The sequence below is a fragment of the Balaenoptera borealis genome, assembly GCF_965194805.1.
Source record: "Balaenoptera borealis genome assembly, contig: HAP1_SCAFFOLD_1245, whole genome shotgun sequence".
In the NCBI taxonomy this organism is placed as follows: domain Eukaryota; kingdom Metazoa; phylum Chordata; class Mammalia; order Artiodactyla; family Balaenopteridae; genus Balaenoptera; species Balaenoptera borealis.
Window position 1 is genome coordinate 3,613 of NW_028122972.1, and position 12,352 is coordinate 15,964.

Consider the following 12,352-nt stretch of genomic DNA (forward strand, 5'->3'; position numbering starts at 1 on the left):
TTTTAAAATAAGACTCATTTTGTATTGGACTGACAACAGTCCTATGAAATACAAAGAAGGCCGAGAATCAGTGACAGGAAAGGATCACCAGTAAGAACTACAGCAGTCACCGCTTACCTCGTAGCATAGGGCACTGTCCGTGATCCTTAAGAAGAGTTAGTAGAAATGCCTTGCCCATCTTGCCCCTGAACCCCTTGAAAGGTACACGACTGCTGTGTTGGTGTTTAGGGGGAGCATCTCACTTACCAGGGACTGACTTCTCCCTTGATTCCTCTGTAGTGATGGAGACTTCCCCGCTGATGAAAAATTCCCTGGGATTGCAACCTCCAAGCCCAGACAGCTTTCCTATGGAATGACAGAGAACTTGTCAAGGTGAAACACCAGTCTGCGGGAGAAAGGGAGGAAGAGAATGATGGAAATCGTTTCTGGGAAACTATTTTTACATTATGTGTTGTTTGTTCCCGGTAAATAAACTGAAATCTTCTTAACAGTACAACAAAATCTAAACCACTAAAGCCAACAATACAGGAGTATAACGTTCGAAAAAAATTTCTTTGGCTGCGCAGCATGTGGGATCTTAGCTCCCCAACCAGGGATTGAACCCACGCCTGCTGCATTGGAAGCGCAGAGTCTTCACACGGGACCACCGGGGAAGTCCCAGGACTATCACTTTTAAAGGAGAAGGTACAAACCCCTCGGTTCTATGAACTGGAGATTTTTAGTAAGAAGTCAATATATTTGTTGTTAGGCACATTTTATGTTAGGCTGTCTCCCTGCACAGGATGCAGGCGCCTTGAGAATGGAAGTCATATCCTCTATAGTACGTCCCTCTTCTTTCTGCTTTGCAGTTTGCTGCTCCACTTGTTCAACCCCACCTAGTAATAACCTATACTTCCCTTGTTCCTGTTTTCCCATCTGGAAAACAGACAAAAGGCAACCAAACAACGCAAAGGTCTCAACAAATAAGGGATATCCAAAACCAGAGATGGCCAGAACTTCTGTACCCCTGATGAAATAGTCCTCATACAAAACCTGATAATCAAATTCCTTAATGCTAGGAATCACAGTGAAAAATAGTATCTGAACTGACTTCTGTCAGATGAGTGAGAACTAAGGTTAATTCAGTGTATCTGAAGCATAGAAAGTGAGGGCAAAAGTGGCACAAGATGGGGCTAGAGAAGCAGAGAGGATTCTAGACCACGCAGAGTCTTAAAGGCCAACAGTGTGTTTTCTATTCTCAAAACAATGCTTGTGAGCGATGTTTATGAGCAACGTTCCAACTTGCTTTGAAGGTTTCTTGTGTGAAGAGTGGATTGGAAGGAAACAAGATATATGGACACCAGTTAGGACCTAATCGCAACAGACAGGCAAGTTCAGTATTAGGAAGTTGAGGAAGAGCTGGCTGACAGATTCCAAAGAAATTCAGGAGATGAACTGAAGCGGGCTTAATGGGGTAGGAGATGGAGGAAAGGAAGGTCTTAGGGAATTCAAGGGTTTACTGCACACATGAGCAAAGTCTCAAAATTAATCATTTGAACGTACAGAGGCGGATCTCCCAAATGACACCGGTTAGGAAGCAACGGTACGCCCTTTAGAATTCCTAGAGACAACACAAATCAACTGTTTCGATGGAAAATTCGGCGGGACTCTTGATTTCCATGGGAATACAGAGAAAAGAGACACTGATCTGGCTTGCAGGTATATTTAGGAAGCTGTTAGCCGGACATCACCTACTAGTATCATGTAAGTAGGCCGTCCGAAGTAGGAAGCTTAGGGGAAAAACCTGGAGGAAAACTTAAAAGCTTAAGCCACACCTCTACACTACACCACCTTTCACAATTTCTTCTCAGATAAGCATCATCCCCATCAGTGAAGAAACTCGTTCGTACCTCATAATAGGAAAAACAGGCCTAAAGATTCAATGTGTGTCTTGGGAGGTCCCATCTATGCGATATCTTCCTGGGACCAGAAAAGGCCCCAGGAAGATCCATCTCTGCACCCCTGAAAGCTTACCACCAAGGAAAATGACTAGGTCCATAGATTTCCTCCCTCAAACCAGCTTACCTCACACATAGATCATTAGCAACTCCGCCCTTACTCACATTATCACAGTCACAAGAGTGGTTAGGGAGAAAAGCACTAACCAGGGGAACTAAAACAGAGGCAATCCAGGCCAAGCTGGGCTGGTGGCAGATATCTTGCTCCTTACGCTCGGGTGCATAATGCGACTCACCACAGTGCCTTTTTCACAGACCCTTTTGAACGTTTCTCCACAGAATCCAACAGCTCAAGTTAGTTCATGACGCTTCAAGGTCAACAATCGTCAAGAGAAAAACATGCAATATGTCTTACAATGTTGGATTCCTTACAAACAGGACAAGGAGATAACCATGTAGACAAAACCAGAGCATTTGAAAACATCTGTATTCTACAAACACACCAGTGAATGCTATAAATAAGGTACTATGACATAAAACAAAATGAAAACTAGATGTGAGACTCTTCTCTTCAGTGTACAGACTTCATGGCAGTTGCTGCACACTATCTAGCTACTTAGATCTTTAACTCTCTGTTCTGTTAATACCAAATGAGGCCCAAGTGTGTCAACCTGTTTCCCACAGAAACCAAAAAGTCTACATGCATCTCTTTTCTCCTGTGCCCTTTCACCTTACCTGCTCCCAATTCTCCACCAACGTCCTCCTCTTTCTCTAATTATTCTCCTCTTCATTTTGCTTGGCCTTGCCCCCAAGCATGCAAGACAGAGAGTCCTAGAGGTCCAAGATTCTAGAGTGGCTGTTTGCAAGGCGGAGGAGATTACAGTAACTGCCACACTGTATATACTTCTGTGCAAAGAAAAAGGGACAGTGTTCAGAATGTCTCTCACATATAACAAGAGCTGGAGATGGCAGGATACCTGTGTGGCCCAAGGAACTAGAGCTAGCAAATTATGGGCCAAACAATTGCAACCAAAGGCTGGAAGAGGAAAGGTCTGCAACCAGCTCTGTCTCCTAGCTCTCTGGTATTTGCTGCCAACGGGCAGAGTCTATTTCGTGAAGCATCAAGCACTGAAAAGAAGACTCCTGCTGCTGGAAGGTGACAGGAAGTAACGTCCAATGCAAGATCAAGGCTTGTCCTCGAAGCAATGCCCATAATGGAAGAAAAAAAAAAAAGAGAAAGCGGAAGAGAAATGTTAAGTCGCAAGTCCAACCTGGCCCCCAGCCTAGCCCAGCCCAAGGAAGGTAGGAGTCAAGGAGAAGAAACTAAAAGAGAAGAGCCTTGGACCACAACATTCTCCACAAGGTACACTCAAGAAACTTCACCCTACTCTTGAACCAAGTTACAAAGAGAGCTTCTTAATCCCTACTTTGGCTCCTTAAAAGCTGCTATCAGTTCACTCATTAGACACATCTGATTTCAGAACAACTGTAATAGTTCAAACTAGATGGCTCTTTCCTTCCTAAGGATTATTAATTAAATAAGATCTATATAGCTCTAAGTATATGATACATAAAATAGAATACTCTGTAGAATATAAGTAACTCTTAGTTCAGTGTATTAATGAACGTCTGTAAGAAATGTGGCAATGATTTCCCTAATGGAAGAGCCTGGGGGAGGTAAATCTGTCTTCTAGGATTTCCTCCTCCCCAAAGCTCAGAAACTCAGGTGTTGTTTTAGCTCTCCTACACTCTCTTCACCCAAGCCCGCCTTCCTGTTGGGGATCGGACCTCCCTATTGGCTCTCTCATACCTTTCAACTGCCTGCTTTGTGACATCACTCTCCTCCCAAACCTACTACCACTTGGTAGAGCCTTGGGGTTTCCGTGGAGCTGTTTGGACCAGTAACCAGTGACCTCTGTACTGGACACGTGCGCCGTTCAGCTGCAGCCACTCAGACATCCTCTAGTGTTGTCTCCTCATCCCTTGTACCTGCAGTGGATGCTTCCTCTTCTCTGACCATGTCAGGTAAGAAAAGAAACTTTGGAAAGTTTTGCGTTCGATTTCTTTTGCCCCTAAATTGAGTAGGAGATTCAAAATAGCATGGAATAATGAGGGAAAGTATTGAACTACACGTCTGGAGACCTAATTTCAGTTTTGACTTTGACGTTTACTATCTGTGTGACTTTGGACAAATCACTGGCTGTCTCACAAAGCCTGTTGCTTTCCTTAACTGTTACGTTAGGATACCACATTGGGTTGATCACTCTGATCCCCTTCTTTTCCAGTATTGAGCCTTAAAGGGTACCCATGTAGAAAACGAAATCAGACACTTCTCAAGAGTGTTTCAACAGAAACATAGAAAAGCCAGGGGACATAGAAAACTAGCAATATATACCAAGATGTTTCATCTCTAATGGTCTCCCTCCACTAGGATTTCGACTAGTTGAAAAGAGAGAATAGGGAGAGAGGATGGAGAGTACTGGGCTCTACAGGGAGGCACAGAGTCGAGCGTAAGGAAGTTTAGGATGGTTTTCATTAGCACAGGCCAACAGGCACCAAGAGATGGGAGAAAATGTAAGAATGAAGAGGGAAAGCATAGAGGAGCTCTCAAGAAAAACGGAGTTTGCAATGGAATGCTGATGGGAACCAAAGATTTTCAATTAAAGCAGAAACAGCACAGAGGGAAACCTGCTCAGAGCAGGGCAAAACCAAGTTGATGGTAGCAAACCCTTACATTAACAGACTTAAGAAGGAAAGTAAGGCCAGAACAGGGGATCACCGGGAAAGGCAGCTTATCAGAAAAGTCATACTCCGTTTTCTTTCTTTTATTGCCTCTCTGAATACAGTTGGCCACTTGACAGTTTTGAATATAAACATTTTAGAAATACGTTTTAGAAATGATGCCTCCTATAAACAAGCAACCACAGTGGTTATCTAGGGGGCTGCTTTTCAGTGTTTTATTCTTTCTAATTTTTAAACTAGGTAGACATTTCACCAATTCAACATTTTAAGTGATATCTTCTAAATTGAATCAGAAGGACTATTTTCCTTGGTGTGATATGTAGGTTCTAAGGCAAGGCTGCTTTTCATTTTTACAGTTATTTCCTTCCTAACACAGAGAGCACATTGATCAACAGCCATCGTTCGCTTGTAGATCTTAGCTACCGAAGAAGAAGAAGAAGAAGAAAAAGTCAAGCCCCACATCTCTAATTCCCCCCACTTAGGGAATTCCCTGGCGGTCCAGTGCTTAGGACTCGGTGCTTTCACGGCCAGGGCCACGCGGCGCGGCCAAAGAAACAAAACAAACAAACATCCACGTTTATCGAAAACCATATTGTGGAGTCCTGTGGATTTTCTTACATTCGAAAATCTTTTTTAATTGGATTCTAGGCATGATGGTTTTTTGAGGTTTTGGGATGCCATCTTCTTGGATGCTGAAGATGATTCTAATCTAAGTTCTAGGATAAATCCAAAAACCTTCCTGATACATTTTAAGCTTCCTTTCTGCTTATTATATAAGCTATATTCATTGAAATATATATTTCTCCTAGGCTTAATACCTCTTACTTGCTGGGTAAAAATATGAAGGAGCACAATAATGAAACTCTTTTACACTTATTATTTTGCTGTCTGCTTCGTACCGGTTTTCATTGAAATACTTGTCTATATGTGTTGTGGCTACCTATACATGCACATTTATTGCATTCTGTTGCTTGTTATGCATTTTTTACTGACATACCTTCTCTGTCTGTATGCATTGGCTAGGAATTCATTCACCTCTATCACCTCCATCGTGTTTTCTGGTTAATAGTATTCACTAAAATAGAGTGGGCAAAATTCACTTTCATAATATTGCATGGATGGTACAGAATGCCATTTGTTAGTAAATTCATTAGGCTTCGATACTTGCCACATACCCCAGTTTTCATTAATATCTATGGATTTCTTTTTCGTTAACGTAATATGCTTGTCATGATTTTTCTTTGTCTTTCTAGAACTTATTGTATCTTCCTCCATATAAATCATACGCAATAGATCAGCTTATTCATCTATTAATTATTACTGCTATTATTATTGGTGGTGGTGTTATAACCACTTTATAGGTGAGGAATCTGAAGTAATCAGATAACTTTTCCCTTTCCAAAAGCACTTAAGAAATCCACTTTCGGGTAATCATTTTGAGGTAGGATGAGAAACCGGGCTTGAAGAGGGCAAAAATGACTCTTTCAATTCACCAGTTGGACTGAGCTGTACGTCACCTCTAGGTAATAGCGTGGGAACTGCACAAGCAAAGGGAGACACCGAAGACGACAATGGTAATAGCCGTACTGTTTTCTAATGGACAAAAAAAATGCCTATATTATAAGTTCTATTTCTCCTGCTTTCTGGCAGTATCATGCTCAGAGTGGAGTCCTGGCAAGGAAGTCAGGATACTTAGGTTCTGAAACCTGGTAATGATACTAACATAATGAGAGAACTTGAACAAGTCAACCCGACCTCTCTGAGCCTCAGTTTCCTTACTCACGAAATGAGACTGAGAACATCGAAGTTCTCTAAGGGCCTCCTAGTTCTAAAATGCTTCCAGTCTAGGAAATAGCATAGAAGTCAATACGAGTGCAGGCTGAAGGGAAAGACAGGGCAGGGAGAAGGTTGCTTCCAGCCTAGAGAACAATCTCTGAACCACACCACTTGGCTCTTCTGCCCGTCTGTGCCCAAGATGGGAGCACAGGCAGTTAATAGAGAAGAGTGGAAAACTGCTCAGTCCTTACAGCCATCATCAACTGTCTGATTTTGGGTTTCTCAGGAAGTAGTGATAGTAGAGGTGTCCTGATAGCAAGAACCTTCAGATGATGCCGTTCCTCAAACGTAGTGAGAATTTCTCAACCTCCCTGAGTTTTTCATGACCCTCTTGTTCTTACAGAAAATTTCCAACATCCATCTCTACTTGGAACTCTAAATTCTCTGCAGCATTCTCCTCCTGTGGTGAGCAATGCAACTTCCCTAACACGAAGTGTCTGCAACTTCTCCAGAGTCTCTGCCCCTGCCGTCAGTTCGGCATCGGCTACCGGTACCCCTTTCCAGACACTCATGGGTAGTGCCTACCTTTACCAACATTCTAGCACGACTATGTTATCTGGAGTTACTGACCACAGCCAGATCTCCACTTCAGCTGCTTCCTATCCAGGTGTTCTTGAGTGGGACATCACAGCAAGCACTGAAAAGAATTCTTCTTCACTCGGAGACTTTACTCTGGCACTCACTGACCGCCACACAGCTGCCTCCTCCATGTTTCTGGCAGCCCAGTATGATAAAACTTCAGACGCCAAGAACATGGTCCCTCTACATCCATCGCTTTCTGCCAGCCTTGCTCAGGGAACACCATCTCAGATTCCAAATCAGGGGCAGAGCCGCCTGCCACTTCCCTGCCAGGAAGGAAGCCAGGTATATTACTATAACCAAGGCACACTGGGGTCTTTACTGTATGGAGAACTTGGCTCCTGCCCGCAATCCTACGGCTCGGCGTCATACACAGGAAGTCGGGCCTCTGGGCAACCAGAAATGGGAATGGGACCGAAGGAGATTCAGCCCACAAATATCCGACCACCAGCTTCCACCTCTGCAGTCTGCCACCCTGTGTCTGCTCAACGCATCACAGAAACAAGTTTTCAAGGTGAGTATAACAAACGCCAGAGAAAGTTGAAGAATGAGGTCGGCACTCAAAAATGGGGTCAAATCGACAGCTGGGAAGGGGTGTAGAGGCAGGTAGAATTTAGATCCTGAGCCTTTAATAACCACTACCTTCGCTCAGTGCCCTCTGTTTTTAGACTCTCTATGAGAACACCTAGGGCTTCCCTGGTGGCGCCGTGGTTAAGAATCCGCCTGCCAATGCAATGCGGGGGACACGGGTTCGAGCCCTGGTCTGCGAAGATCCCACATGCCGTGCAGCAACTAAGCGCATGTGCCACAACGACGGAGCCTGCATTCTAGAGCCCGTGAGCCTCAACTACCGAAGCCCACGTGCCTACAGCCCATGCTCCGCAACAAAGAGAAGCCACCGCGATGAGAAGCCCGCACACCGCAACCAAGAGTAGCCCCCGCTAGCCGCCAACTAGAGAAAGCCCGTGCACAGCAATGAGAGACCCAGTGCAGCCAAAAAAATAAATACGTAGAATAAATAAGTTCAAACAGTAAATAAATACATAAACATAAATTACAAAAAAAAGAACACCTAATGCAGGTGGGAAGGTGGGAGGGCCACTGTAGAGGTCATCTATGCTACATGTACAAGAACCCCGAGAGCACACCAATCGGTACCACACTTTTCACTGCTGTAGCCGATCGTTCCCCCTGTACTGCCACACTGTAGCACTCCCTTCCCTCATCTACTGCTATAGTCTCTTCGGAAGGTGTTTCCGAACTCTTGTTATGAGAGTGCCAGTTGAACTGTCCTCACTTCCTTCATTTATACCAGGATTGAAGACCTTGTGGTCCGAGATCCTGTCCAGAGAGCAAGCAGGCTAAGACTCTGTCTTTGTTGATGTATTTCATCAGCAAGGGCTCTACCCCCTCTCCTAGTTCATGGTGTGACGTGTTCTTGGCCTCTCGGGAAAGTGGGGAGAATGGAAAGGACCCTATATGAGAATGCTAGGCTTTGTAAAACATTTCAGGTTTTTAAAAATAAGACTCATTTTGTATTGGACTTATAACAGTCCTATGAAATACAAAGCGAGCCGAGAATCAGCGACAGGAAAGGCTCACCAGTAAGAATTACAACAGTCACCGCTTACCTCGTAGCATAGGGCACTGTCCGTGATCCTTAAGAAGAGTTAGTAGAAATGCCTTGCCCATCTTGCCCCTGAACCCCTTGAAAGGTACACGACTGCTGTGTTGGTGTTTAGGGGGAGCATCTCACTTACCAGGGACTGACTTCTCCCTTGATCCCTTTGTAGGGATGGAGACCTCCCCCCTGGTGATGAAAAATTCCCTGGGATTGCAACCTCCAAGCCAGACGTTTTGTGTGACACAAAGTCAAGAACTCCCCAAGTCCTGCAGTAGCAGAAACAGCCACATACTTGAGAGTAACCCACCATCTGAACTTGGGGACATTTCAGTGACAGCTCCAGTCCAGAGTGCCAGGCGTCTCCTGGCCCTGCCTCCAGCTCCAAGCCAGGGACAAATAGAGAGTAAGCACGTGGATGATATCAAAACCAAGCTTTCAAAGCCTCTGGATGCCTACCAGATCCCAACAGAGAACCAAGATCCTCCACTACTCCCTTTAGGAATCCCTGATATTCACCAGCCGCTGGCCTGCACCGATCCCCTCAGCCAAGAGGAGCAGCCTGGTTCTGAAAATGCTGATCTGGGAGAGAACAGCCGGAGTCGTCAGGACCTAGGGACACTTGAAAATGGGATTGAACCTAGCAGTGGTCTTGCAGACATTACTACACTGGCGGAGGATATTCACCTTCCCCAGCTCTTTAATCCTTTGAAAGATCTTGATCAATCCCAAGGTCCCAACGTGATCAAAGCTAAAGACACCAGAGCCATTAAGGTGAATCAGGTGCAGGAAAAGCCAAGTGTCATAAAGGTTCCCTCTGATCAACCCAGGAAGAACAAACAGAAAGCCTCTGAGCCTATCAGTGGCGCTCCCAAGGCCAAAATCCAGCCAAAGAATCCAGAGTGCCTGTTAGGGGGAGAAGTGGTTATATGCCACGCTGCAGTCAGTGACAGGGCTCCTGTGAACACGGCCAAGCACTCTCAAGGCAAACCTCAGAAAGCTGCATCCAGAAAGATCAGCAAAACTAAGAGCCACGGGCAGGAAAAGACCAAAAGGACCAGAGGGAGAAACAAGGCTGAGGAGAACAAGCAGTCAGGGAACAAAGTCAAGGCAGAAGAGAAGCCAGCAATCCCCCACACGAAGCGAAAGGAACACCAAACTGAGCTTCTCCAACAGAGCTTTCAAAAGCCTCGAACCTCCCTTGGCGTGCGCATGCTGGAGTCTGTGAAGGTTCTTCATGCGCTGGGGAAGAAGAATGAGACGAAAACTGGGCGCTCTTCCTGTCGGCTCTTGGGAAAGTCAAGCAACCCCAAAGACCCCCAGCCACCCCCAGCTATCCAGCCATGGCGGCATACCCCACGTGAGGGGAAGGGTCCTGAGAAAACGCAAGTCCAAGCCCAGAAACCAGACAGCAGTGCTGAAACAGAGTGTCCGTCTCCAGCCCAGTATGAGCGGCCTCCTCCTGGGAAGGTCAAGTTGATACCTCTGCCTTTTTCTGCCTGGGACAAGCCTCAAGCTCGACCCGCTCCTCGGAGGCCACAGTCTCTGGCCTCACATCGGCCTGCTGGGGCTTACCGTGCCCAGCCTGGTTCTACTGACTCAGCTCAACCTGCTGCAGCCAATTCATCCCAGCCAGCTCCTGCCTCTTTGCCAGGCCCCGCCAAACCAGCTCAGCCAACTGTGACCAACCCAACCCAACCGGCTTGGCCCAACCATACCCAGCCTCGTGTCCCTCAGTCTGCTGCTCCTAGGCCTGCACCCTCCAAAACTTCATCTGGCGCTCCTCTCCAGCGGGAGCCTGTTCCCCCTGCTGTGAATAAGCGCCAGTCCCCACCCAAGCTCCAAACCCACTTTCTACTCCAAGACTTCAGCAAGCAACGAGTTCCATGGAGGGAACCCAACGTGCCTGAGCCAGTCATGTCAAAGCCCATCGAACAAGAGCAGAGGCCAGAGCGAGAGGCCATGAAGAGGCGGGCTCAACAACAACGGGAGAATGCTGCCAGATACACCTCTTCGGGCAAGCTGCAATTTTTCACCGAGAGGGAAAACGAAATGGAAATTGCCGACTACTACGGATACGTCAAGTGAGAGCTGCTAGGATTCTTGGTGCCACCTTGGCTACCAGCTGTTCTTCCATACACAGGTAAGACAGGTATAGAACTGAATAAGTAAATGGAATACAATTAATAGACGAGTAACAAACCTTTCGAATTTTCAGATGCTGCTAACTGGGGCGTGAGAAAGGAAGGACTGAAAGTTGGATGGGAGAATGAAGGAAAGGGGTAAAAACTGAGCAAAGAGGAAGGAACTTGGCCCAGGGCTAGGAAGGCCAAAAGAGACGTATGGATTTAGGAAAGGAAGCAGGAGCGAGGATGAAATGGCAGAAGTAAAAAGCAGGGTCAGAGGTCTGGGTTGAAAGAACACAATTGGAGTAGAGTTGAAGGTGACAGAAGATGAGTCTAGGTTTACTAGGAGAAATAGAAAAAGTCTCTCGGGGACGCTGGCCTTAAGTCTCACAACCACCAGATAGGTATTTCAGAAAACAAGAGGTTCAGGACACATCTCTGAAAGGTCTGAGTTGCCTTATTCAGGTGTGACTGTAGTGGGGGAATAGGGAAATCTACCAGAGAAGTGGCTAGGGCTCAGAGTTATCCTAGGGGCAGCTGACGACAGGGGCAGAGCCAAGGGAACTGCTGGATCAGGAGGCCCACGAACAAAGCAGGGGCATAGCCGCCTGTCACTTCCCTGCCAGGAAGGAAGCCAGGTATATTACTGTAACCAAGGCACACTGGGGTCTTTACTGTATGGAGAACTTGGCTCCTGCCCGCAATCCTACGGCTCGGCGTCACACACAGGAAGTAGGGCCTCTGGGCAACCAGAAATGGGAATGGGACTGAAGGAGATTCAGCCCACAAATATCCGACCACCAGCTTCCACCTCTGCAGTCTGCCACCCTGTGTCTGCTCAACGCATCACAGAAACAAGTTTTCAAGGTGAGTATACAGACGGCAGAGAAAAGTTGAACAATGAGGTCAGCATTCAAAAATGGGGTCAAATCGACAGCTGGGAAGGGGTGTAGAGACAGGTAGAATTTAGATCCTGAGCCTTTAATAACCACTACCTTCTCTCAGTGCTCTCTGTTTTTAGACTCTATATGAGAACACCTAGGGCTTCCCTGGTGGCGCCTGCCAATGCAGGGGACACGGGTTCGAGCCCTGGTCTGCGAAGATCCCACATGCCGTGCAGCAACTAAGCGCATGTGCCACGACGACGGAGCCTGCATTCTAGAGCCCGTGAGCCTCAACTACCGAAGCCCACGTGCCTACAGCCCATGCTCCGCAACAAGAGAAGCCACCGCGATGAGATGCCCGCACACCGCAACCGAGAGTAGCCCCCGCTAGCCGCCAACTAGAGAAAGCCCGTGCACAGCAATGAGAGACCCAGTGCAGCCAAAAACATAAATACGTAGAATAAATAAGTTCAAACAGTAAATAAATACATAAACATAAATTACAAAAAAAAAGAACACCTAATGCAGGTGGGAAGGTGGGAGGGCCACCGTAGAGGTCATCTATGCTACATGTACAAGAACCCCGAGAGCACACCAATCGGTACCACACTTTTCACTGCTGTAGCC

The 12,352-nt window shown here is 46.4% G+C and overlaps 1 protein-coding gene across 1 annotated transcript in view; it reads right to left on the bottom strand.

Annotated features, from left to right (window-relative positions):
* Positions 1 to 322: 322 nt before the first annotated feature.
* Positions 323 to 12,352, bottom strand: part of LOC309621943 (uncharacterized protein) — a 59,227-nt gene continuing 47,197 nt past the window's right edge. The window contains exon 6 of the mRNA XM_082409214.1: positions 323 to 385. Coding sequence (XP_082265340.1) covers positions 368 to 385 — 18 coding nt within the window. The 3' untranslated portion in view covers positions 323 to 367. The remainder of the gene's footprint in view (positions 386 to 12,352) is intronic.